At 41.9% G+C, this 25,923-nt stretch overlaps 1 protein-coding gene across 1 annotated transcript; it reads right to left on the bottom strand.

Moving 5' to 3' along the window:
* Positions 1 to 15,266: 15,266 nt before the first annotated feature.
* On the bottom strand, positions 15,267 to 25,390 carry LOC109887699 (neuroblast differentiation-associated protein AHNAK-like). Its single transcript, XM_031799812.1, has 5 exons — positions 25,152 to 25,390; positions 23,507 to 23,540; positions 23,124 to 23,244; positions 22,729 to 22,901; positions 15,267 to 22,613 (listed from the first exon to the last, which is right to left on the bottom strand). The coding sequence occupies exons 2-5, from the start codon at positions 23,507 to 23,509 to the stop codon at positions 17,091 to 17,093; spliced, it is 5,820 nt and encodes a 1,939-aa protein (XP_031655672.1). The 5' UTR covers positions 23,510 to 23,540; positions 25,152 to 25,390; the 3' UTR covers positions 15,267 to 17,090.
* Positions 25,391 to 25,923: the final 533 nt, after the last annotated feature.

Here is a 25,923-nt window from a genome sequence, read left to right as displayed (position 1 = left end):
AACCTAACATTTAATATGAGAATGGTTTTTTTAATGGCCAAAACACCTTTAAAAAAGTTACATCAAACCAAATATGGAATTGATTTGAATTGATTTCAGGTAATAATTCCTATTATTTGACATTCATTCACATTGTGCAGAGCTGTAAGAAATTAGAGGCCGACTGAGATTTTCTCCAAATCTAAGGTTGTTTTTTTATGAGCTCTCTATTCACTCAAGACAAACTGTATGCTTGTGAATATTTAACTTTTAATATGTACTGTACTCTACATACCACTGTACAAAAATATGCCAATTCAGAGTGTCTCTGCAAAATGCATGGTTTCACCTACTCTATATGCATCCTTGATATCTTTTTTCAGGTATTAAATGTTTCACATCGGCATATTAAAACACCGTCCATGCCAGTAGTTAGTGTAGACATTTGCATTACAAACCTCACCCTGACTTGACATACTCATCTAGCTCCTACAACGATGACATCATTGATTTCAGGTGATATGGACATTTCTTTTTTTTTTCAACATGCCCCCATCATTTCCATTGGGTGTTAGTGTGGTGGCTAGTGTATGTGTGTGGGGAATTGTTTTAAGATGGTCACACCAAGGATCATTTAACTATTTGATTTGGAATTTTAAGACCATTGAAGCATCAACAAATTATTTTGTGAGAGAAAAATTACAAGATGATGTTAATACTGTTTATGTATCGAATAGCTATGATGAGTACTCTCTCATCTGTGTATGTGGGACTGAGTTGGGCCTCTAGGGCTTGAGCTAACAATTGACCTACAGCTGGCATTCCATAGATAAGATGTGGTGTGTGTGACCCGAGATAGAGATAGCCTGGAGGAGTAGAACAATTCAATTCAAGATGCTTTATTGGCATGGGAAACATATGTTAACATTGCCAAAGCAAGTGGAATAGATAATATACAAAAGTGGAATTAACAATAAAAAATGAACAGTAAACATTACACTCACAGAAGTTCCAAAAGAATAAAGACATTGCAAATGTCATATTATGTACTGTATATATACAGTGTTGTAACAATGTACAAATGGTTAAAGTACAAAAGGGAAAATAAATAAGCATAAATGTGGATTGTATTTACAATGGTGTTTGTTCTTAACTGGTTGCCCTTTTCTTGTGGCAACAGGTCACACATTTTGCTGCTGTGATGGCACACTGTGGAATTTCACCCAGTAGATATGGGAGTTTATCAAAATCGGGTTTGTTTTCTAATTCTTTGTGGATCTGTGTAATCTGAGGGAAATATGTGTCTCTAATGTGGTCATACATTGGAGAGGAGGTTAGGAAGTGCAGCTCAGTTTCCACCTCATTTTGTGGGCAGTGTGCACATATCCTGTCTTCTCTTGAGAGCCAGGTCTGCCTACGGCGGCCTTTCTCAATTAGTGATGGGCATTCCGACTCTTTTCAGTGAGCCGGCTCGTTAGGCTCAGCTCACCAAAAAGAGACGGCTTTTTTGGCTCCCAAACGGCTCTTTAAAAAATATATGTTTTGTATTTTTTCAAGTCACAGTTTGCAATAGTTTGACTATGATTGGTGTTAAAACAATTCTAATTAAATTATTAAATGAAATCATACTCTACCTTAACCACAATGTATTTAAAAATGCAATGGTTTGTTATGAAAAAGAATGTTATTAAGCATTTGCATTTAAAGTATAACTTTTTAATGTATATTAACAAAGTGCATATAAATCTGACCATTCAAAATTAATACAATCTGAACAACACAATAGAATATTGCACCATATCAACAAAAAAAAGAACAATATGCAAAACTGCAGCATCCCACTTAAAAACTTAAACTGGTCCCTCTTTTCTCTCTCTTCTTTATTGCCATGTTATAACCAGCAGCACACAGCAATGCTGACCATATTTTGCTCTTATGAGAGATTTGCATTCAGCAATGCAAGCTGCCTCACTTTCGAGTGGCTGATGCGGTTTCTTCTCTCAGTAATTATTTGTCCCGTTTTCGAGAAGACCCTCTCAGAGTGAACGGATGTGGCCACTATGCAGAGTCTCTCTGTCATGACTTTAAGTAAGCCGTGGGTAGACAGAGGCCTTGTTCTTCCACCAGCTCAGAGGATCTGCAGATCTTTCAGAACAAATCTGTGTGTGCTTGAGCATGTAGGCCTGCCTGTATTATTTTATTTCTTTATTCGTTCTTTTAATTAGTTAATTCTATTCATTTAAATATTTTGATTATTGATATCTTAATTTAAAAAATATTTGTATAAATAGATTCGGCTCTTCTGATATCCGAGCCGGCTCCCAACGTTCACCTACAAGAGCTGGATCTTTGAGCTGACTCATTCGCTAACGACCCATCACTATTCTCAATAGCAAGGCTACTGGATAACTTTGTTGCAACTCTAGTTGAAGGTAGCTAGCTAATTGCGTCTGAAGTGTTTTGTGTAACACCCTCCATCAAATAACGTTAGCAAGCAACTCAACTGCAATGAAAATTGCAACATAGTTTCTCTGTGTACTCCTGTTATTAGATAGTTACTGTAGCTAGCTTCCACCTCAGTTAGTCAAGTACTGGAATACATTTTGTTGACAGATTTGTTTTTGTAATGTTTCGTTACCTCCACCTCATTTGGCTAGACTGAAGTTGACATAGCTAATGTTTTCTGAAAAATAAATGTCTCTGTATTTGCTGTGTGTGTGTGTGTGTGTGTTGACAAAGCCTACAAGACCGGGAGCTTGTTAATGCCAAATGATATATTTGGGTTCAGTTGTCTTAACAAAACATTTGTTTGTGTCAGGATGACATCTTCATCCCTGAAAATGTTTTCATCCTGGAGGAGACTGTGCAGGAGGCAGAGGATGTACATGCAAATGTTATTTCTAAGACTATTGTTTATTTCAAGTATATGCAGTGTTTCTTGAATATAACTATAGCCTAATAGATGCCTTAATTGTTTTCTACCAATAGGAAAGAACGGTTAGTACAGCATGCCAAACTGACCCCTGAGTGCCAGAGTGTTCCTGTGCTGCGGTGGAGAAGAGGTCATAGTCCTGCCCCTATACGCCACAGATGGAGCTGACAAAGAGTAAGATCAGTGAAGACCATAACTCCCTGTATGAACCTGTGAGCTCAGAATCCCAATAATCCCAGTGCGAGCCAAGACATACTATCGATCACCTTGGGGGAGCTGGCTGGTGTTCCGAAAATGGCGAAGGACATTCAACAACAAATTCAAAGATACATCCATCCATGAAGGGAATCGGAGTGGAATTGTTGTTCCACTTATTATTATTTATTTTTTTTCAATGGATGTGCTACCTTGTTCCGGTTCTGCTGTTTCACCTCTCTTTCTCAACCTATGAATGCTCAGCTATGAAAAGCCAATTAACTGTTGCACTCTCTATAACCACTGTGGTTATTCTTTTGATGTAAAAAGGGCTTTTGTAAAATACATTTGATTGATTGATTTATTGTTTTGCTGTGCTGGATGCTGTGTATTCACTAACTGTCTGAGTGATGGGACATTTGTATATGATCTGTAACATATTCTGGTGTGTATTTAATCTGCATCTTACCTTCTTAAAGTGGCAATCAGCAACAAAAACAAAGTGCTCCCTGCTCCTCTTTTGGTAAAAAGCTGAGGAGTGGGGCTGGAGAAATGTATCCACTCTCAAATTCATAGACAGAGCAATAGATGCAAGGACTGACCATCCATGACATCAACATTGTAATCCTGTTTCTATGATCTGTTTAGACTACCATGTACCCAGATAAAGGCGCCTGCTAAATAGCATATATTATTTAAATCTACTTTGACTCAGTGTAGTTACCATTTCTTTCCAATAGACGGCAGCCAAAGCTATTTGAATTCACTACTCTAGCGACAGGGACATGGGATTAGTGTGCGTTGAAAGTAGTTTTATCTTCCAAGCAAGGTTATCTGATTACGCTTGAACCTGTTTTTATAGTTGACAAGCTAACTAAGACTATTTTTACATTAAGGCGCAGGCATTAGGTCTATGTCTTGAAAAAATTATAGCAGGCTAGATATACCAAATTAACTGGTTTTATTCAAACTCAAACTCTATGTAAATGACTTTGCTTCTGGGTATGTGCGCAGTGTTGCCAAGTTAGCGACTTTGTCGCTATATTTAGCAAGTATTCAGACCCCTCTAGCGACACATTTTTTTTTAAATCGACTAGCGACAAATCTAGTGACTTTTTCTGGTGTTATTGGAGTCTTTTGGAGACTGACGTGAAAGCACGTATCGTTCTTACTGTTCTCAGCGAGCAGTGGGTGCTGCCGGGGCCGGGGGTGCTGCCCGGTCCGGGGGCCCCACCCCCATCCCAAAGCACTCACAGGCGGCCCAGTCCTCACGCAACAGTCAGAGCAGGAGATGTTCACCCCTCCGAGACCAGACTGCAAATTAATTGCGCATGCGGGAAGCCGCCACTGGCTGATTCCGACCTGGCTTACATTCAGGGCGGGATGTAAATGTAAAATGTTCTTTGTCTAAAATAAATCACTGCACAAAAATAAATCACTGCATTTGACTCGCACAGCCTCAGTCACTTATTCACCTTGTCCACTGTGTGTGTGCCTCTCCGTGACATAAACTAAACATCTAGCTGGCTAGCTCATCGTGTCTCAGTCTAAACTGTACACTCAAAAATACAGAAAGGAGTGGGAATCAAACCCTGAATTCAAAGGCTGGTTGAATACGTTTATTGGAGATGATACACGGGCATACTGCCTGTATTGTAAGGCTGATTTCCACACCAAACTTAGTGATGTAAAAAAATATATACTTTAGAGATGTAAAAAAAAAAGAACTTGCAAACCTGCCCCATTAAATTCGCACCATCAGTTCAATTATACATTATAAATAGTGCATGATAGCCTTAATAGATTCTGACCCTTAATACTGCGGATTCCAGAATCTATTCTGGCTAAGTGCATAATAAGAAGGCAATGAATGAAAAACAGACCTACTTGATCTTGCAGGGTCCACAAATTTGTAAGGAATGGATACATTCAAGGGTAGAGCATTCACTTAAAAAGGACATTTGATGATCAGCATTTATATGTACTACTGGTCATACCAGCCACTACATATCTACAATAAAGTGACAGCTAGCTAAGTTAGCATTAGCCTGTTTTAATACTCAGACTTTTAGTAATGCCTCTACCACACATTGTAACTGTCACGACGTCCGCCGTCGGCTCCTCTCCTTGTTCGGGCGGCGTTCGAGGTTTTCATTCCCCAATCAATTCATATGTATTTATTCCTCTATACTCTGATCCCCATCATGACTTTGTGTAGGATTGTTTGTGTTACGTGTATTTTTATATTGTGGATATTGTTACAATCATTACTTTTTGTCTATGTTCCGTGTTTTGGGCACATTTTATGTTACTTTGTGCTGTCATTTTGACCGGAATAAAAAGTGTGCATGTTCACTACACTCTGCTCTCCTGCACTTGACTTCGCCTCCAATACACAATCCTAACAGAATCCTACAGCAGGAGCAGGTACACCGGTCAGAGGAGTTGAGGAACGGGTCCAGGAACACGCGGCTATGCTACATCATCTCGGTGCCATGATAAATCGAAATGTCCAGACCATGAATCACTGGGAGAGGCAGGAGGTCTCACCCGGGTTATCTCTACCCGTCCCGCCCGGATCCAGCTCCAGTGGAATACATCTCTCCCTTCCCAGGGAGTATGATGGGACGGCCGCACAGTGCCAGGGGTTCCTTTTTCCAACTGGACCTATACCTGGCCACTGTTCACCCAGCTCCCTCAGGAAGGGAGAGAGTATCCGCCCTCGTCTCATGCCTGTCGGGGAGAGCTCTGGAGTGGGCAAACGCTGTGTGGGGAGAGGAAGACGCGGCGTTGGACCACTTCGAGGAGTTTACCCGCCGCTTCCGGGCCATCTTTGACCAACCACCCGAAGGTAGAGCTGCGGGTGAACGCCGCAAAGAGGCAGGGGACGAGGAGCGCACAGGAGTTCCGGACCTTGGCCGGCGGAGCACTATCGATGCAGCTTACATGAGGACATCCAACGCGAGTTGGCCTGCAGGGATGCCACCACCACCTTTGACCAACTGGTGGATATGTCCATCAGGTTGGATAACCTGCTGGTCATCCGTGGACGTCCTGACGGGGCTCTGTCAGTTCCACCTCCCAGCACTTCCACTCCGGTGGTCATGGTGTTGGGAGGGGCTGCGCGTAGGAAGGCTGGAGGAGGGGCCTTCACATGCATCATCTGTGGCCGCAGAGGGCACACTGCTGGTCGGTGCCGGGTTGGTCCCTCTGGGAGTCGAGGCAGCAGGCAGGGCACTCTGACGTCACCCCAGGTGAGTATGCACCACTCTCATCCTCTGTTGTCCACCTGTTTGTACCTGTTTGTTTCCCTGAGTTCTCCCCGCATTCCCAGCATAAGGCGCTCGTCGATTCAGGCGCAGCTGGGAATTTTATTGACAGAGCGTTAGCACTTAGTTTAGGGATCCTCATTATTCCTATGGATAGACCTTTTCTGGTTCACGCTCTGGATAGTCGACCATTAGGGTCCGGGCTAATCAGGGAGGGCACGGACATGGAGACACAGGGGGGTCAGAATGAGAAAATCAGTCTCTTTCTCATTGACTCTCCTGCGTTTCCCATGGTACTAGGCCTTCCCTGGTTGGCTCGTCATAACCCCACCATTCCCTGGCAACAGAGGGCTCTCACGGGGTGGTCGCGAGAGTGCTCAGGGAGGTGTGTAGGGGTTTCCGTTGGTGCTACCACGGTGGAAAGTCCAGACCAGGTCTCCACCGTGCGCATTTCCCCAGAATATGCCGATTTGGCTCTCGCCTTGTGGGATAAATCTCCTGGTAGACGCTGCACTTCCCAGGAGTCATTTGTATCCCCTGTCGCAAGCGGAGATGGTGGCTATGGAGACATATGTCTCAGAATCCCTGCTTCAGGGGTACATTCGGTCCTCCACTTCACCCGCCTCCTCAAGTTTCTTTTTTGTGAAGAAGAAGGATGGAGGTCTGCCCCCGTGCATTGATTATGGAGGTCTCAATCAAATCACGGTGAGGTACAGTTACCCGCTACCTCTTATCGCCAAGGCGATTGAGTCAATGCACGGGGTGCGCTTCTTCACTAAACTGGATCTCAGGAGTGCGTACAATCTGGTGCGTATCCGAGAGGGAGACGAGCGGAAGACAGCGTTTAGTACCACCTTAGGGCATTATGAGTACCTCGTCATGCCGTACGGGTTGATGAATTCTCCATCAGTCTTCTAATCCTTCGTAGGTGAGATTTTCAGGGACCTGCATGGGCAGGGTGTAGTGGTGTATATCGATGACATTCTGATATACTCTGCTACACGTGCCGAGCATGTGTCCTTGGTGCACAAGGTACTTAGACGACTGTTGGAGCATGACCTGTACATCAAGGCTGAGAAATGCCTGTTCTTTCAACAGTCCGTCTCCTTCCTAGGGTATTGCATTTCCACATCAGGGGTGGAGATGGAGAGTGACGGCACAGCAGCCATGGGTAATTGGCCGACTCCCACCACGGTAAAGGAGGTGCAGCGATTTTTAGGGTTGGCCAATTACTACCGGAGATTTATCCAGGGTTTTGGCCAGGTGGCTGCTCCCATTACCTCACTGCTGAAGGGGGGTCCTGTACGTCTGCAGTGGTCGGTTGAGGCGGACAGGGCTTTTGGGCAGCTGAGAGCTCTGTTTACCTCGGCTCCCATGCTGGCCCATCCGGATCCCTCTTTGGTATTCATAGTGGAGGTGGACGCGTCAGAGGCTGGGATAGGAGCCGTGCTCTCTCAGTGCTCGGGCACGCCACCGAAGCTCCGCCCCTGGAGCGGAACTATGATGTGGGGGACCGGGAGCTGTTGACTGTAGTTAAGGCTTTGAAGGCGTGGAGACATTGGCTTGAGGGGGCTAAAACCCTTTCCTCATCTGGATTGGCCACCGCAACCTGGAGTCCAACTGGCCAGCTAGGAGACTGAATCCTCGTCAGGCAAGGTGTGTGGATATTGTGGATATTGTTACGCACGTTACTTTTTGTCTATGTTCTGTGTTTTGGGCACATTTTATGTTACTGTGTGCTGTCATTTTGACCGGAATAAAAAGTGTGCCTGCACCTAATTTTCCTTCAATACACAATCCTAACAGTAACGTTAACTGATATAGCAACAACACATTTCTGTAAACCCAATTAAGACAATGAAATACGTGCAATTTCTTTAAAACCGCATTACACGGATCATATTTCTAAACAAACATGTATTTTCCAGTTTCAAAATCAGAAAGGTCGTGCGTCTTAAATTTTTTATTTATTTTTTAATATTTTTTATTTTTGTTTGTTTATTCATAATAAAAATTAGCATTAACTTACATCCCTACATCAATCATGTCTATGAAAAAAAACAGACATTAACAAGAAATTACTAACTACATACAAAAAATAATATATATACAAAATAATTGTAAAAAAGAACGACAATTCTAGTGCAATTGTATTCACTCTGAAAAAATCTCACTATAATGATTCAGGAAGATGTTATGATTTTTGTTATTCACTAGGGTTAATGTCTTAACAAGATGATTTAATTCAATCAAAAATATTTTGGTATAGAATTCTGGAATTTTTGTTTATGTATAAAGTATTTGGCATTCGCAATCATTTCAATGGTCTTGTTATCATTGCAATAATAACATATTATATCCTTCATGACAAAAACATAGGTAATGTTCAAAAAGGTAAATAAGTATTCTGCAAGGTTTCCCCCAAAATCTATCACAGATATACATTCATAGAACAAGTAAATCAGATTTTCACCTTTTTCACAGAAAACGCAGATATCATCAACAGCCACACATTTGGACAACATAGAATTACATGGATATATATTATGTAGAATGTTAAAGTGCACTTCCTTACATTTGTTTGGTATACAATATTGGTAAGGCATCAACCAAGCTTTTTTCCAGGCAATGTCAGGAATAAGCATGTTCCCACCAAAAATATTCCTCTAGGCGTAAGTTGATTCCGTGAATGGAAAATTTGACTTATGTCTTTGTTACAACAAGATTTTTCAAGTAAGCCCACACCTTCCAAACTAAGTTCTGGATAAGCTCTGTGATCATCACCAAAGCTAAGATGAGTTTTCATTAGTGTAGTTAGACCACCGGGAATGGCTTTGATCACAGAAATAAACTCTCTCTGGGAATGGCTTTGATCACAGAAATAAACTCTCTCTGGGAATAGCTTTGATCACAGAAATAAACTCTCTCTGGGAATGGCTTTGATCACAGAAATAAACTCTCTGGGAATGGCTTTGATCACAGAAATAAACTCTCTCTGGGAATGGCTTTGATCACAGAAATAAACTCTCTCTGGGAATGGCTTTGATCACAGAAATAAGCTCTCTATGGGAATGGCTTTGATCACAGAAATAAACTCTCTATGGGAATGGCTTTGATCACAGAAATAAACTCTCTCTGGGAACGGCTTTGATCACAGAAATAAACTCTCTATGTGAATGGCTTTGATCACAGAAATAAACTCTCTCTGGGAATGGCTTTGATCACAGAAATAAACTCTCTCTGGGAATGGCTTTGATCACAGAAATAAACTCTCTCTGGGAATGGCTTTGATCACAGAAATAAGCTCTCTCTGGGAATGGCTTTGATCAGAAAAATAAACTCTCTCTGGGAATGGCTTTGATCACAGAAATAAACTCTCTCTGGGAATGGCTTTGATCACAAAGCAGAAGCAGAGCAGAAGTGACAACATTAAGATGGCGCGGAACCAATTGTGCTATTTTGTTAGTTTTTTTGCGTTATTTGTAACTTTTTTATTTTTTTATTTCACCTTTATTTAACCAGGTAAGCAAGTTGAGAACAAGTTCTCAATTACAATTGCGACCTGGCCAAGATAAAGCCAAGCAGTTCGACACATACAACAACACAAATCAAATCAAATCAAATCAAATTTATTTATATAGCCCTTCGTACATCAGCTGATATCTCAAAGTGCTGTACAGAAACCCAGCCTAAAACCCCAAACAGCAAGCAATGCAGGTGTAGAAGCACGGTGGCTAGGAAAAACTCCCTAGAAAGGCCAATACCTAGGAAGAAACCTAGAGAGGAACCAGGCTATGTGGGGTGGCCAGTCCTCTTCTGGCTGTGCCGGGTGGAGATTATAACAGAACATGGCCAAGATGTTCAAATGTTCATAAATGACCAGCATGGTCGAATAATAATAAGGCAGAACAGTTGAAACTGGAGCAGCAGCACAGTCAGGTGGAAGTTGAAACTGGAGCAGCAGCATGGCCAGGTGGACTGGGGACAGCAAGGAGTCATCATGTCAGGTAGTCCTGGGGCATGGTCCTAGGGCTCAGGTCAGTTGAAACTGGAACAGCAGCATGGCCAGGTGGACTGGGGACAGCAAGGAGTCATCATGTCAGGTAGTCCTGGGGCATGGTCCTAGGGCTCAGGTCCTCCGAGAGAGAGAAAGAAAGAGAGAAGGAGAGAATTAGAGAACGCACACTTAGATTCACACAGGACACCGAATAGGACAGGAGAAGTACTCCAGATATAACAAACTGACCCCAGCCCCCCGACACATAAACTACTGCAGCATAAATACTGGAGGCTGAGACAGGAGGGGTCAGGAGACACTGTGGCCCCATCCGAGGACACCCCCGGACAGGGCCAAACAGGAAGGATATAACCCCACCCACTTTGCCAAAGCACAGCCCCCACACCACTAGAGGGATATCTTCAACCACCAACTTACCATTCTGAGACAAGGCTGAGTATAGCCCACAAAGATCTCCGCCACGGCACAACCCAAGGGGGGGGGGCGCCAACCCAGACAGGATTACCACAACAGTGAATCAACCCACTCAGGTGACGCACCCCCTCCAGGGACGGCATGAGAGAGCCCCAGCAAGCCAGTGACTCAGCCCCTGTAATAGGGTTAGAGGCAGAGAATCCCAGTGGAAAGAGGGGAACCGGCCAGGCAGAGACAGCAAGGGCGGTTCGTTGCTCCAGAGCCTTTCCGTTCACCTTCCCACTCCTGAGCCAGACTACACTCAATCATATGACCCACTGAAGAGATGAGTCTTCAGTAAAGACTTAAAGGTTGAGACCGAGTTTGCGTCTCTGACATGGGTAGGCAGACCGTTCCATAAAAATGGAGCTCTATAGGAGAAAGCCCTGCCTCCAGCTGTTTGCTTAGAAATTCTAGGGACAATTAGGAGGCCTGCGTCTTGTGACCGTAGCGTACGTGTAGGTATGTACGGCAGGACCAAATCAGAGAGATAGGTAGGAGCAAGCCCATGTAATGCTTTGTAGGTTAGCAGTAAAACCTTGAAATCAGCCCTTGCTTTGACAGGAAGCCAGTGTAGAGAGGCTAGCACTGGAGTAATATGATCAAATTTTTTGGTTCTAGTCAGGATTCTAGCAGCCGTATTTAGCACTAACTGAAGTTTATTTAGTGCTTTATAGCCGGAAAATAGAGCATTGCAGTAGTCTAACCTAGAAGTGACAAAAGCATGGATTAATTTTTCTGCATCATTTTTGGACAGAAAGTTTCTGATTTTTGCAATGTTACGTAGATGGAAAAAAGCTGTCCTTGAAATGGTCTTGATATGTTCTTCAAAAGAGAGATCAGGGTCCAGAGTAACGCCGAGGTCCTTCACAGTTTTATTTGAGACGACTGTACAACCATTAAGATTAATTGTCAGATTCAACAGAAGATCTCTTTGTTTCTTGGGACCTAGAACAAGCATCTCTGTTTTGTCCGAGTTTAATAGTAGAAAGTTTGCAGCCATCCACTTCCTTATGTCTGAAAAACATGCTTCTAGCGAGGGCAATTTTGGGGCTTCACCATGTTTCATTGAAATGTACAGCTGTGTGTCATCCGCATAGCAGTGAAAGTTTACATTATGTTTTCGAATAACATCCCCAAGAGGTAAAATATATAGTGAAAACAATAGTGGTCCTAAAACGGAACCTTGAGGAACACCGAAATTTACAGTTGATTTGTCAGAGGACAAACCATTCACAGAGACAAACTGATATCTTTCCGACAGATAAGATCTAAACCAGGCCAGAACATGTCCGTGTAGACCAATTTGGGTTTCCAATCTCTCCAAAAGAATGTGGTGATCGATGGTATCAAAAGCAGCACTAAGGTCTAGGAGCACGAGGACAGATGCAGAGCCTCGGTCCGATGCCATTAAAATGTCATTTACCACCTTCACAAGTGCCGTCTCAGTGCTATGATGGGGTCTAAAACCAGACTGAAGCATTTCGTATACATTGTTTGTCTTCAGGAAGGCAGTGAGTTGCTGCGCAACAGCCTTCTCTAAAATTTTTGAGAGGAATGGAAGATTCGATATAGGCCGATAGTTTTTTATATTTTCTGGGTCAAGGTTTGGCTTTTTCAAGAGAGGCTTTATTACTGCCACTTTTAGTGAGTTTGGTACACATCCAGTGGATAGAGAGCCGTTTATTATGTTCAACATAGGAGGGCCAAGCACAGGAAGCAGCTCTTTCAGTAGTTTAGTTGGAATAGGGTCCAGTATGCAGCTTGAAGGTTTAGAGGCCATGATTATTTTCATCATTGTGTCAAGAGATATAGTACTAAAACACTTGAGCGTCTCTCTTGATCCTAGGTCCTGGCAGAGTTGTGCAGACTCAGGACAACTGAGGTTTGGAGGAATACGCAGGTTTAAAGAGGAGTCCGTAATTTGCTTTCTAATAATCATAATCTTTTCCTCAAAGAAGTTCATGAATTTATCACTGCTAAAGTGAAAGTCATCCTCTCTTGGGGAATGCTGCTTTTTAGTTAGCTTTGCGACAGTATTAAAAAAGAATTTCGGATTGTTCTTATTTTCCTCAATTAAGTTAGAAAAATAGGATGATCGAGCAGCAGTAAGGGCTCTACGGTACTGCACGGTACCGTCCTTCCAAGCTAGTCGGAAGACTTCCAGTTTGGTGTGGCGCCATTTCCGTTCCAATTTTCTGGAAGCTTGCTTCAGAGCTCGGGTATTTTCTGTGTACCAGGGAGCTAGTTTCTTATGAGACATTTTTTTAGTTTTTAGGGGTGCAACTGCATCTAGGGTATTGCGCAAGGTTAAATTGAGATCCTCAGTTAGGTGGTTAACTGATTTTTGTCCTCTGGCGTCCTTGGGTAGGCAGAGGGAGTCTGGAAGGGCATCAAGGAATCTTTGTGTTGTCTGTGAATTTATAGCACGACTTTTGATGTTCCTTGGTTGGGGTCTAAGCAGATTATTTGTTGCAATTGCAAACGTAATAAAATAGTGGTCCGATAGTCCAGGATTATGAGGAAAAACATTAAGATCCACCACATTTATTCCATGGGACAAAACTAGGTCCAGCGTATGACTGTGACAGTGAGTGGGTCCAGAGACATGTTGGACAAAACCCACTGAGTCGATGATGGCTCCGAAAGCCTTTTGGAGTGGGTCTGTGGACTTTTCCATGTGAATATTAAAGTCACCAAAGATTAGAATATTATCTGCTATGACTACAAGGTCCGATAGGAATTCAGGGAACTCAGTGAGAAACGCTGTATATGGCCCAGGAGGCACAGAGTTACACATGGACTAAAACATACAGTCAATAATACAGTAGAAAAATAAGTCTATATACAATGTGAGCAAGTGAGGTGAGATAAGGGAGGTAAAGGCAAAAAAAGACCATGGTGGCGAAGTAAATACAATATAACAAGTAAAACACTGGAATGGTTGATTTGCAGTGGAAGAATGTGCAAAGTAGAGATAGAAATAATGGGGTGCAAAGGAGCAAAATAAATAAATAAATAAAGTTATTTTGTACGTAACGTTGCTGCTACCATCTCTTTTGACCGAAAATAACTTCTGGACATCAGAACAGCGATTACTCACCACGAATGGGAAGAACCTTTTTCCTTTAACAAGTCCGATGAGAAGGATATACTGCTCTCCCGGGAACAGGCCCAAATCCCCATAATTTGCTTGAAGAAAAGACGGAGGAAAAGAGGACGCAGATCGGGCTACCTTCTGAGAATCCGTAGGCAAGCGAGTAAACTCCCAGTGCCATCCATTCTACTTGCTAATATGCAATCATTGGAAAATAAAATTGATGACCTACAATTACGATTATCCTACCAACGGGACATGAAGAACTGTAATATCTTATGTTTCACGAGTCGTGGCTGAGCGACGACATGGATAATATAGAGCTGGTGGAATTTTCCATGCTCCGGCAGAACAGAGAAGCTACGTCTGGTAAGACGAGGGGTGGGAGTGTGTGTCTTTTTGTCAATAACAGCTGGTGCGCGATGTCTAATATTAAAGAAGTCTCAAGGTATTGCACGCCTGAGGTAGAGTACCTTATGATAAGCTGTAGACCACACTTTCTACCAAGAGAGTTCTCATCTATATTATTCGTCTATTTCCCACCACAGACCGAATCTGTCAGTAAGACTGCACTCAACCAACTCTATAAGGCCATAAGCAAACAAGAAAATGCTCACCCAGAAGCGGTTCTCCTAGTGGCTGGGGACTTTAATGCAGGCAAACAAATCAGTTTTACCAAATTTTTACCAGCATGTCACATGTGCAACGAGAGTAAAAAAAATTCTAGACCACATTTACTCCACACACAGAGATGCATGCAAAGCTCTTCCGCACCCTCCATTTGGCAAATCTGACCATAATTATATCCTCATGATTCCTGCTTTCAAGCAAAAACTAAAGCAGGAAGTACCAATTTACGATTAGCCTCGTTATTGTTACATTAATGTGTTACTTTTTACTTTAGTTTATTTGGTAAATATTTTCTTAACTCTTCTTGAACTGCACTGTTGGTTAAGGGCTTGTAAAGTAAGCATTTCACGGTAACGTCTACACTTGTTGTATTCGGCGCATATGACAAATAAAGTTTGATTTGATTAAAGCTTGTTGGGGAAACCTAGCCAATTTAGCGGGTAATATTTCAGTAATATAATTACAATTCAGTAAAAATTGAAGACCTCCCAATTTATTAAACACATTATTTGGAATGAAATACCAGAAAGGTTGTGAGGTGGTGCAAAAGATATTGTACTGATGACGTTTATATTGTGTAAAGTCAAGCGTGATAAGACTACCACCGAGCGGTGCGGAGGTGAAAATCTCTAATAGGTGAAGCAATACTATAGTTTTTTTAATAAAACGAATAAATAAATACTTCTACAAAAATAGCAGTTGAGTTAAATGTTTTATCATACTTGACAGAATGAATTTTCCAGAGGTTATTTCAAATGCAAAAATATGGAAAATAAGGCCTACTGTTAATACATCAATATAAAGATAAAACAAATTATTGTAAAACAGCAAGTGTACAGTAAAAACACATTTTCAAATAGCTTTTCATCCATTTTGTAAAACCAAAGACAAAATGAGAACCCTTTACACATACATTTTCAACATGTTCATAACAAACACCAATCAATTTACATAAAAAGTACAAATAAGTGCTAGTAACAGAAGTTTTCTGCATTATGTTTCAACAGAAGATTGTGATTCAAACAAGCCTAAAATTACATTTAGTCAGTTGTCTGAATGCTATATAAGCTTTGTAAGCTTTGACCCTTTTAAGTTCTCATCTTCTGGAACTTCAAGGTCCACATTTGATGCACTGAAATCGAGACATCTGAGTGTTTGAGATCTAAGGTTTGACTCTTCCTTGTGCCGATTTCTCAGGCTCCCAGTTCCGTCTGGTACATCCCCTTTGACATGTTTGGGAAATACTGTACAGCGATTAAATATTATTGATCTTCAGAAATTTGTGGGTTTGAACCATGAGTCAAACTTGTCATATGGACTACAATTTTAGACTATTTTGGTCCTTTCTTTTTATCTGCCGGTTTCACCAGTTGGGGCTTTCTGATTGTTTATTGCCCTTGAGGTCAGTTCTTCTCAAATTAAAATCTGTCTGTGAAACCACTAATCCCCACTTTGGGTTGGGAATATAGGGATTGAGGTGTTAATACTGGGAAGACTTGAGTCTATATCTGGTATTCTTGTATAACTACCCAATGTAGAAGTCTTGGATTTGGGAATTTAGAATTTCACTGTGAGGTCATCAAGGTTAAGGTCTGAACCTCTGAGATCCACACCAAACACTTGGTAATCAACTTTTGGCAAATCAATATCTGCAATGGGATAACTAGCCGTACCTTTCACCTTCCTAGACTTCCCAACAGGCACTTTTATATATACTCCACCTGGCATTCAACATCTTTTATATGCGCTCTACCTGGGATATCAGATCTGCGTTTACTATGGGATGACACTTTGTATTCTGGGCCTCTGATATCAGCTTTGGGTAAGCTCAGGCTGACATCTGCGTGACTAACTTTCAAGTCTGGTGCTTTTAGATCCACTTTAGCTTTTGGAGGAGAAATGTCATTTGTTTTCATAAAGTCCATAGCTGATACTGCTCTTCAATTGGGACTTCCAAACTGAGGCAATTTTAACAACGGCAGTTTGAATTTTCGAGATTGTATAGCAACGTTACTGTCTGGCAAATTGAGATCAGCTTGGGGGCCTTTGAGGTTACCAGAGGGAACATTTATGTCTAAATCTGGACTACCGATCCCTGTGTTTACTTTCAGGGTTGACAAGCTCAGGTCCGGTCCCTCAATGTCTCCATCTATTCCAGCATCTGGACCTTTCAGACCAGAAAGGCCCGCATTTAGGCATTTGAGGTGAGGAATTTTGAATTTCCAAGACGGTGAGCCAATGTTCATATCTGGAGTGTTTAAATCTATGTTAGGGGCTTTTAAGTCAATTGTAGGTAGGTCCAGATCTGGTGAACCAATCCCATCCTTCCTTCTTTGACAATTTAACCATGGTCAGCACTGATGTCATGATCTGGTCATTTTGGTGTAGACAACCCAAATGTAGGCATTTTGAATGTAGGAGTGTTGATGTCAAAATCAGTGGCTTTGATGCTACCATTTGGCCTCTCTATGGTTGGAACTCTGAATCTACCTGAGGGCATATCTGGAGCATTGAGGTCTAGTTTGGGCTTTTGAGATGACCCTTAGATATTCTCAAATCCGGAGGACTGATTCCTCCTTTTAGCTTTGGGGCTGAGAGGTCAATATCAGGTAAGTCATAGTCAGATTCATCTACATTTGGCCCAGATAGCCCAAAATCAGGCATCTTCAAATCTGGAATTTTTAGACCTGTTTTGGGACCTTTGAGGTTAGCTGTGGGGGAATTTATATCTATATCTGGGCCGTCTAAGTTTCCAACAATGTCAACATCTGGTCTCTTTAGGTCTCTGAATTTAAGCATTTTATATTTGGGCATTTTGAATTTCCCAGAGGGTTCATTGATGTCAAGATCTGGGGCATTCACATCTAGTTCAGGGGCTTTGAGGTCAGCATCTGGTAAATTCATGTCTGGAACATCAATTCCCCCCTTAATGTTTGAAGCTTTGAGCCTCAAGACTGGGGATTTTGACATTGTACCAGGCAGCAAGAATTTGGGCATTTTCAGGTGACCAGAGGGGCCATCAATGTCCAGATCAGGAGCATTCAGATCAACCTTTGGTTTCTTCAATGTAGGTACTTTGACTTTACCTGAGGGCATATTAAAGTTTACATCTGGTGCATTGAGGTCTAGTTTGGGGCCTTTGAGGTCAACATCTGGCAGATCCAAATCTGGGTGACTAATTCCCCCTTTAAACTTGGGGCCTGAAAGATTCAAGTCAGGCCCCTTAACTTTTGGTCCAGATAAACCTAAATCTGGCATCTTGAAAGTTGGCATTTTGAATTTTCCTGATGGACTGTCAATATCAGCATCTGGAATGTTGAGGTCTGCTTTGGGACCCTTGAGTTTGGGAGATGACAAATTCAAGTCTGGTCCCTCTATATCTCCATCTAGATCAATATCTGGCCCTTTCATTCCAAATTGAGGCATTTTCAGATTGGGCATTTTGAATTTCCCTGTGGGTGAATGAATGTCTATATCTGGAGTGTTTACATCTAATTTAGGGGCTTTGAGGTCAATGTCTGGTAGATCCACACCAGGGGCATCAATCCCACCTTTATTCTTTGGCATTTGTAGACTGAACTTTGGTGATTTCGCACCTGCATTTATGTCCACATTTGGTCCTTTTGGCATTGTACTTGAAAGCCCAAATTTGGGCATTTTCAGTTTACCAGATGGAGCATCAACATCAAAATCTTGAGCATTGAGATCTAAATTGGGCCCTTTGAGATGACCCTTAGGTAGTCTCAAATCTGGGGGATTGATGCCCCCTTTTAGCTTTGGGGCTGAGAAGTCAATATCAGGTAAATCATGGTCAGGTTTATCTACATAAGGGCCAGATAGCCTGAAATCAGGCATCTTCAAATCAGGCATTTTTAGACCTGTTTTGGGACCTTTGAGGTTAGCTGTGGGGGAATTGATATCTATATCTGGGCCCTCTAGGTCTCCATCTATGTCAACATCTGGTCCCTTTAGGCCTCTGAATTTAGGCATTTTCAATTTGGGCATTTTCAATTTCCCAGAAGGTGCATTGATGTCAAAATCGGGGGCATTTCCATCTAGTTTAGGGGCTTTGAGGTCAGCATCTGGTAAATTTAAGTCTGGGGAATCAATTCCCCCCTTTATCTTTGGGGCTTTGAGATTCAGTTTTGTGGATTTTGGCATTTTACCAGACAGCCCAAATTTGGGCATTTTCAGGTGACCAGAGGGGTCATCAATGTCCAGATCAGGAGCATTCAGATCAACCTTTGGTTTCTTCAATGTAGGTACTTTGATTTTACCTGAGGGCATATTACTGTTTACATCTGGTGCATTTAGGCCTAGTTTGGGGCCTTTGAGATCTGGCAGATTCGGATCTAGGGGACTGATTCCCCCTTTCAACTTGGGGGCTGAAAGATCCAAGTCAGTCCCCTTAACCTTTGGTCCAGAGGAACCTAAATCTGGCATCTTGAAAGTTGGCATTTTGAACTTTCCTGATGGACTGACAATATCAGCATCTGGAATGTTGAGGTCTGCTTTGGGACCCTTGAGTTTGGGAGATGACAAATTCAAGTCTGGTCCCTCTATATCTCCAACTTTGTCAATGTGTGGCCCCTTCATTCCAAATGTAGACATTTTCAAATTCGGCATTTTGAATTTCCCTGTGGGTGAATCAATGTCAATATCTGGAGTGTTTAAATCTGATTTAGAGGCTTTGAGGTCCATGTCTGGTAAATCCATGTCAGGCGCATCAATCCCAGCTTTTATCTTTGGCATATTTAGACTGAACTTTGGTGATTTCGCACCTGCATTTATGTCCAGATTTGGTCCTTTTGGCATAGTGCCTGAGTGTCCAAATTTGGGCATTTTTAGTTTTCCTGAGGGAGCGTCAACATCCAAATCTGGATCATTGAGGTCTAGTTTTAGGCCTTTGATTTTACCTTTAGGTAGTTGCAAATCTGGGGGATTGATGCCCCCCTTTAGCTTTGGGGCTGAGAGATCAATATCAGGTAAGTCATAGTTAGGTTTATCTACATTGTGCCCAGATAGCCTGAAATCAGGCATCTTCAAATCTGGCATTTTTAGACCTGTTTTGGGACCTTTGAGGTTAGCTGTGGGGGCATTGATATCTATATCTGCACCCTCTAAGTCTCCATCAATGTCAACATCTGGTCTTTTTAGGCCTCTGAATTTAGACATTTTGAATTTGGGCATTTTGAATTTCCCAGAGGAGGCATTGATGTCAAAATCGGGGGAATTTCTATCTAGTTTAGGGGCTTTGAGGTCAGCATCTGGTAAATTCAAGTCTGGGGAATCAATTCCCCCCTTTATCTTTGGGGCTTTGAGATTCAGTTTTGTGGATTTTGGCATTTTACCAGACAGCCCAAATTTGGGCATTTTCAGTTTACCAGAGGGGCCATCAATGTCCAGATCAGGAGCATTCAGATCAACCTTTGGTTTCTTCAATGTAGGAACTTTGATTTTACCTGAGGGCATATTACAGTTTACATCTGGTGCATTTAGGCCTAGTTTGGGGCCTTTGAGATCTGGCAGATTCGGATCTAGGGGACTGATTCCCCCTTTCAACTTGGGGGCTGAAAGATCCAAGTCAGGCCCCTTAACTTTTGGTCCAGAGGAACCTAAATCTGGCATCTTGAAAGTTGGCATTTTGAATTTTCCTGATGGACGGCCAATATCAGCATCTGGAATGTTGAGGTCTGCTTTGGGACCCTTGAGTTTGGGAGATGACATGTTCAGGTCTGGTCCCTCTATATCTCCATGTTTGTCAATATGTGGCCCCTTCATTCCAAATGTTGACATTTTCAATTTGGGCATTTTCAATTTCCCTGTGGGTGAATCAATGTCAATATCTGGAGTGTTTACATCTAATTTAGGGGCTTTGAGGTCCATGTCTGGTAAATCCATGTCAGGGGCATCAATCCCAGCTTTAAACTTGGGGGCTGAAAGATCCAAGCCAGACCCCTTAACCTTTGGTCCAGAGGAACCTAAATCTGGCATCTTGAATGTTGGCATTTTGAATTTTCCTGATGGACGGCCAATATCAGCATCTGGAATGTTGAGGTCTGCTTTGGGACCCTTGAGTTTGGGAGATGACATGTTCAGGTCTGGTCCCTCTATATCTCCATGTTTGTCAATATGTGGCCCCTTCATTCCAAATGTTGACATTTTCAATTTGGGCATTTTCAATTTCCCTGTGGGTGAATCAATGTCAATATCTGGAGTGTTTACATCTAATTTAGGGGCTTTGAGGTCCATGTCTGGTAAATCCATGTCAGGGGCATCAATCCCAGCTTTAAACTTGGGGGCTGAAAGATCCAAGCCAGACCCCTTAACCTTTGGTCCAGAGGAACCTAAATGTGGCATCTTGAAAGTTGGCATTTTGAATTTTCCTGATGGGCGGCCAATATCAGCATCTGGAATGTTGAGTTCTGCTTTGGGACCCTTGAGTTTGGGAGATGACAAGTTCAGGTCTGGTCCCTCTATATCTCCATGTTTGTCAATATGTGGCCCCTTCATTCCAAATGTTGACATTTTCAATTTGGGCATTTTCAATTTCCCTGTGGGTGAATCAATGTCAATATCTGGAGTGTTTACATCTAATTTAGGGGCTTTGAGGTCCATGTCTGGTAAATCCATGTCAGAGGCATCAATCCCAGCTTTAAACCTGTCGGCTGAAAGATCAAAGCCAGGCCCCTTAACCTTTGGTCCAGAGGAACCTAAATGTGGCATCTTGAAAGTTGGCATTTTGAATTTCCCCGATGGATGGCCAATATCAGCATCTGGAATGTTGAGGTCTACTTTGGAACCCTTGAGTTGGGGAGATGACAAGTTCAGTTCTGATCCTTCTATGTCTCCATCTTTGTCAATATGTGGCCCCTTCATTCCAAATGTTGACATTTTCAATTTGGGCATTTTCAATTTCCCTGTGGGTGAATCAATGTCAATATCTGGAGTGTTTACATCTAATTTAGGGGCTTTGAGGTCCATGTCTGGTAAATCCATGTCAGGGGCATCAATCCCAGCATTAAACTTGTCGGCTGAAAGATCAAAGCCAGGCCCCTTAACCTTTGGTCCAGAGGAACCTAAATCTGGCATCTTGAAAGTTGGCAATTTGAATTTTCCTGATGGGCGGCCAATATCAGGATCTGGAATGTTGAGGTCTGCTTTGGGACCCTTGAGTTGGGGAGATGACAAGTTCAGGTCTGGTCCCTCTATATCTCCATGTTTGTCAATATGAGGCCCCTTCATTCCAAATGTTGGCATTTTCAATTTGGGCATTTTCAATTTCCCTGTGGGTGAATCAATGTCAATATCTGGAGTGTTTACATCTAATTTAGGTGATTTCAGGTCGACTTTGGGTAAGTCCAAGTCAGGTGCATCAAGTCCACCTTTTATCTTGGGAGCTTTGAGAATTAGCTTTGGTGTTTTTACATCAGCATCAAATTTGGGCATCTTCAGTTTACCAGAGGGGGCATTCACATCGAAATCAGAAGCTTTGAGTTCTGCATGTGGTTTCGTTAGTTTGAATTTACCTGGGGGTATGTCAATATCTGGACTATTGAGGTCAGGCAAACTGATATCTGATACACACATCTCATCCACTGAGAGGTCCAGGTCTGGATTCTTAAATCTTGGTCCAGATATAGCAAAGTCAGCCCTACCAAGACTTGGTGTTTTGATCTTCCCAGATGGGATGCCAATGTCTGAATTTGGCAATTCTAGATCTATTTTGGAACCTTTAAGGTCTACTGAAGGTAAATTGGAGATATTGACATCAGGATCAGCCTCTATAGACCCATTCAATTGAGCTAGAAAGAGATCCCTTGTACTCATGTTGGCATTAGGCAACGAAAGTTCTCCACCAGGAGTATTGAGAGTCACTGTAGAGTCTGTTCCTCTGACATCAGGCTTGGCCCAGAGAGGTCTCGGTACCTGCGCGTTAGGAGAGCATCTTTCCCCAGAAGCTGTAGGTTGTCCAGAGCTGTCCTCCTTCATGAACTTCTTTATTTTGGCATTGAGTCTGTTATAGGAATCCTTCAACATCTGCAAAGAGAAGCAATCCAATAACAATATATATAATTGATCTAACAACCTTTTGAAAATGGACTTAATTTGTTATTCAGCTAATTCTGTTTAACTTTAAATGTATTCCACAAACCTCCTCTGGTGCTTTGATGCTGTCCAAGGTCCCCATACTCTTGCGCAAATTATTTTTCGTCAGAACTTGAACCTTCTCATCAAATCCATTATCATCCATCAACCTCAGTATTTTCAACACATCGTCTTTCGAAAGTTGGTCAAAGTTGATTGTGGCACCCACAATTTCATCTCCTGAAAAAAAATAACATTTCTCAAAGTGAAACACAGTTAAAGCATGGTGACCGAATATGTCAATGATTCCAAATGTGTCCTTAAAAACAGCTATGTATTTTACTTATGCACAAATGTCTGAGAAAAATTCCAATAGTGAAAGCTCTAGTTTTTTTGTTTTTTTGGGAGCTTTGAGACTCAACAACATGTTTATGTATTAATTAAGAGACTCAAAAGTCATACCTTCTTTCAGACCCTGATTGGCCAAGGAGCCATCGACAACACTGGAAACGACCAATTGTCCTTCCTCTGATTGCTCCAGCATCAGCCCATCAGAGAGCCTCCTCCCGCTGCGGACACCAGGCTAAAAGCAGACATACAAACATAGTTATAAGAAATGTGCAGACAGGCGTGTGGCCTCAGCATTGGTCATGTTTCAATAACCCGAACATCAAATGCCAACAATGAACAATAAACTTAAAAATACATGTTATTTACAATAACTTACAAATCTATAATACAATTTTCAATTTTCAAAAAGTACATTTCCTGTTGCTTAGCTTATTGTGCTGGAATATGCTTGTTATTACCATCATCATGGCTAATGGATGAATGATCTCACATACCATGATCCTTTATGAAAAGCTCTTCTGTCTAAACCTGTTGAGGAGGACAGAATCAGTTGAAAAGAAATGCTCAACTTGGTTTCATGCTATAATAATCAAATCATGTAGGCCTAAATACTGCAGCATACTTTCATAGCCTTCAAGAGTATCAAATGTAAAGAAAGAACATAATTAGACAATAATGCCACAGCTCATTTTACCCATTTGAACATAAAACACTAAATCAGCTGAAACCATAACTAAAGGGGGGCTATGGGGGATAACTTGTTTACATATGTAAATTGGCAGATGGTTGACACCCAGGTAGCTGCCCATTTGAGGTATTCGAGGTATTCGAGGTATGGCCTTGGGACATGGAGGGAACAACAGGAACAAGTTTGTCCAGATATATATATATATATATATATATATATAGTGTACTACAGTCGGGTGTAAACGCAGAAATGACCACACCCATCAGTTTCTATTATGAAAAGCTTGCCGTGGCAGGGGCTCAAATAAAGCGATTTGTAAACTATCGCTTCCAGTATGTTCTTTCAAGTCCTGTAAGTGATTTGTGTCACATGCTTAGCGAGACTGCTGCTCTAAGAACAATCGTTTGTTCCACAATTATCATAATCATCATCATTAACTTCATCATCAAATACTGTACATCCAAAACATGAATATGTACAAATATTAATCACTCAGACTTATTAAACTATGTGTTTCAGTATTCCCCTATTGCTTTTAAGTCCGCCATAATGTTTTGAATTAAATAACTTAATTCAGGAGCAGAGATTGAATGTAATTATGCCACACGCCCAACAATAACTACAGGTAACTGCCAAAATAATTGAAACACTTAAATAAATAAGGGTATATTGATACAAAGTATGCTTTGTAGGCCATTAGTTTGCCCATTATTTTGGCTACCATGGCTATGCCCCCATTTTGGCTACGCACCCATAAGATGACAATGCCCCCATCCACAAGATGACAATGCCCCCATCCACAGGGCATGAGTGGTCACTGAATGGTTCGATGAGCATGAAAACAATGAAAACCAAATGCCATGGAGTGGCGCCTGAGACAGCATTTTACACCAACATCAACAAAACCCCAAATTATGGAATTTCCAGTGGAAAACTGGTGTCGCATCCTTCCAACAGAGTTCCAGACACTTGTAGAATCGATGCCAAGGTGCATTGAAGCTGATGTGGCTCATGGTGGCCCTATTAAGACACTTTATGTTGGTGTTTCCTTTATTTTGTCAGTTACCTGTATATTCACTCATAAAGACGAGTGCACTGACACTAAGCTAAATGCTGCAGTCACATTTCATGAAACATGGCACGTTATTAACATTTACTCTGTTCAAATAATTCCTATTGTTTGACATTCATTCACATGGTGCAGAGCTGTAAGAGATTAAAGGCCGACTGAGATTTTCCCCAAGTCAGCCCCCTGCACCTCTCTGATTCAGAGGCGTTAGGTAACAAGTGGAAGACACATTCCAGTTGAATGCATTCAGTTGTACTGACCCTTACAATGACATCATTGTGGACTTTGTAAACACTACAATAGTATCTGGCACCATATAGTCTGGATGGAGTACTTCAGCAAAGGTTTCAAAATGTAAATAGACAACAAATCTAAGTATTACCTTAGTCTCCATTGGGTTGTTTAGACCATGCAGTTTCTTGTTACTCCGCCACCGAGGAGTTTTACTACCGATGTGAGAAAGTTGTGACAGTGTTAGCAGTCCATGCTGTTCAGTACTCCTGTAGGACTGCCTACCCCTTGCCTCACTCAGCGAAAGCATACCCTCCCCAAAGCAAACAAACTGGTTCCACCTTCGGCATGCCTTCCAGGTGCCTCACTCAGTGAAAACAAACCCTCCCCAAAACAGACAAACTGGTTCCATCTTCAGCATCCCTTCCCAGCCACAAACCGTCACACACATTCTCCAGTCCAGGTAGGCAGGGCGATCACTGAAACCTGGCCTCCCAAGATTGGAACTGTGAGATGGAGAGTGCTCTGTTTTTCTCTGACATACCAAGACAGGTGGAAAATAATAATTGTCTGTTGATATAACAAAAATGCAGGTGTGCCAAAGAGTTGTCTTGTTTCAAGGGAGGGGCTGCTAGGTCGTTCATTCATGACTCATGGTAATTATAAGGCACAACAATGAAGGTGTGGCATGATCTAGGGATTACGACTTGAATAGAACTGATTTATGAGACATCATAACATTCTTACTGTGTAACCATACCTTTAAGGTGGGGCTACTCCTTCCAATTACCATTAAATGACAATTATGTAATCGTACTGACATTTTGATCAACCCAAACTCAACAAAACAATAACATGAGATGTGTAAATCATAGAAATATGACGATTATGACGATTGTCATAATGATGTTCAAGCAAACTCA

This window comes from Oncorhynchus kisutch, linkage group LG20, assembly GCF_002021735.2.
Source record: "Oncorhynchus kisutch isolate 150728-3 linkage group LG20, Okis_V2, whole genome shotgun sequence".
Classification (NCBI taxonomy): Eukaryota; Metazoa; Chordata; class Actinopteri; order Salmoniformes; family Salmonidae; genus Oncorhynchus; species Oncorhynchus kisutch.
Note: the sequence above shows the minus strand (reverse complement) of the source record. Positions and strands in the feature narration are given on the sequence as shown.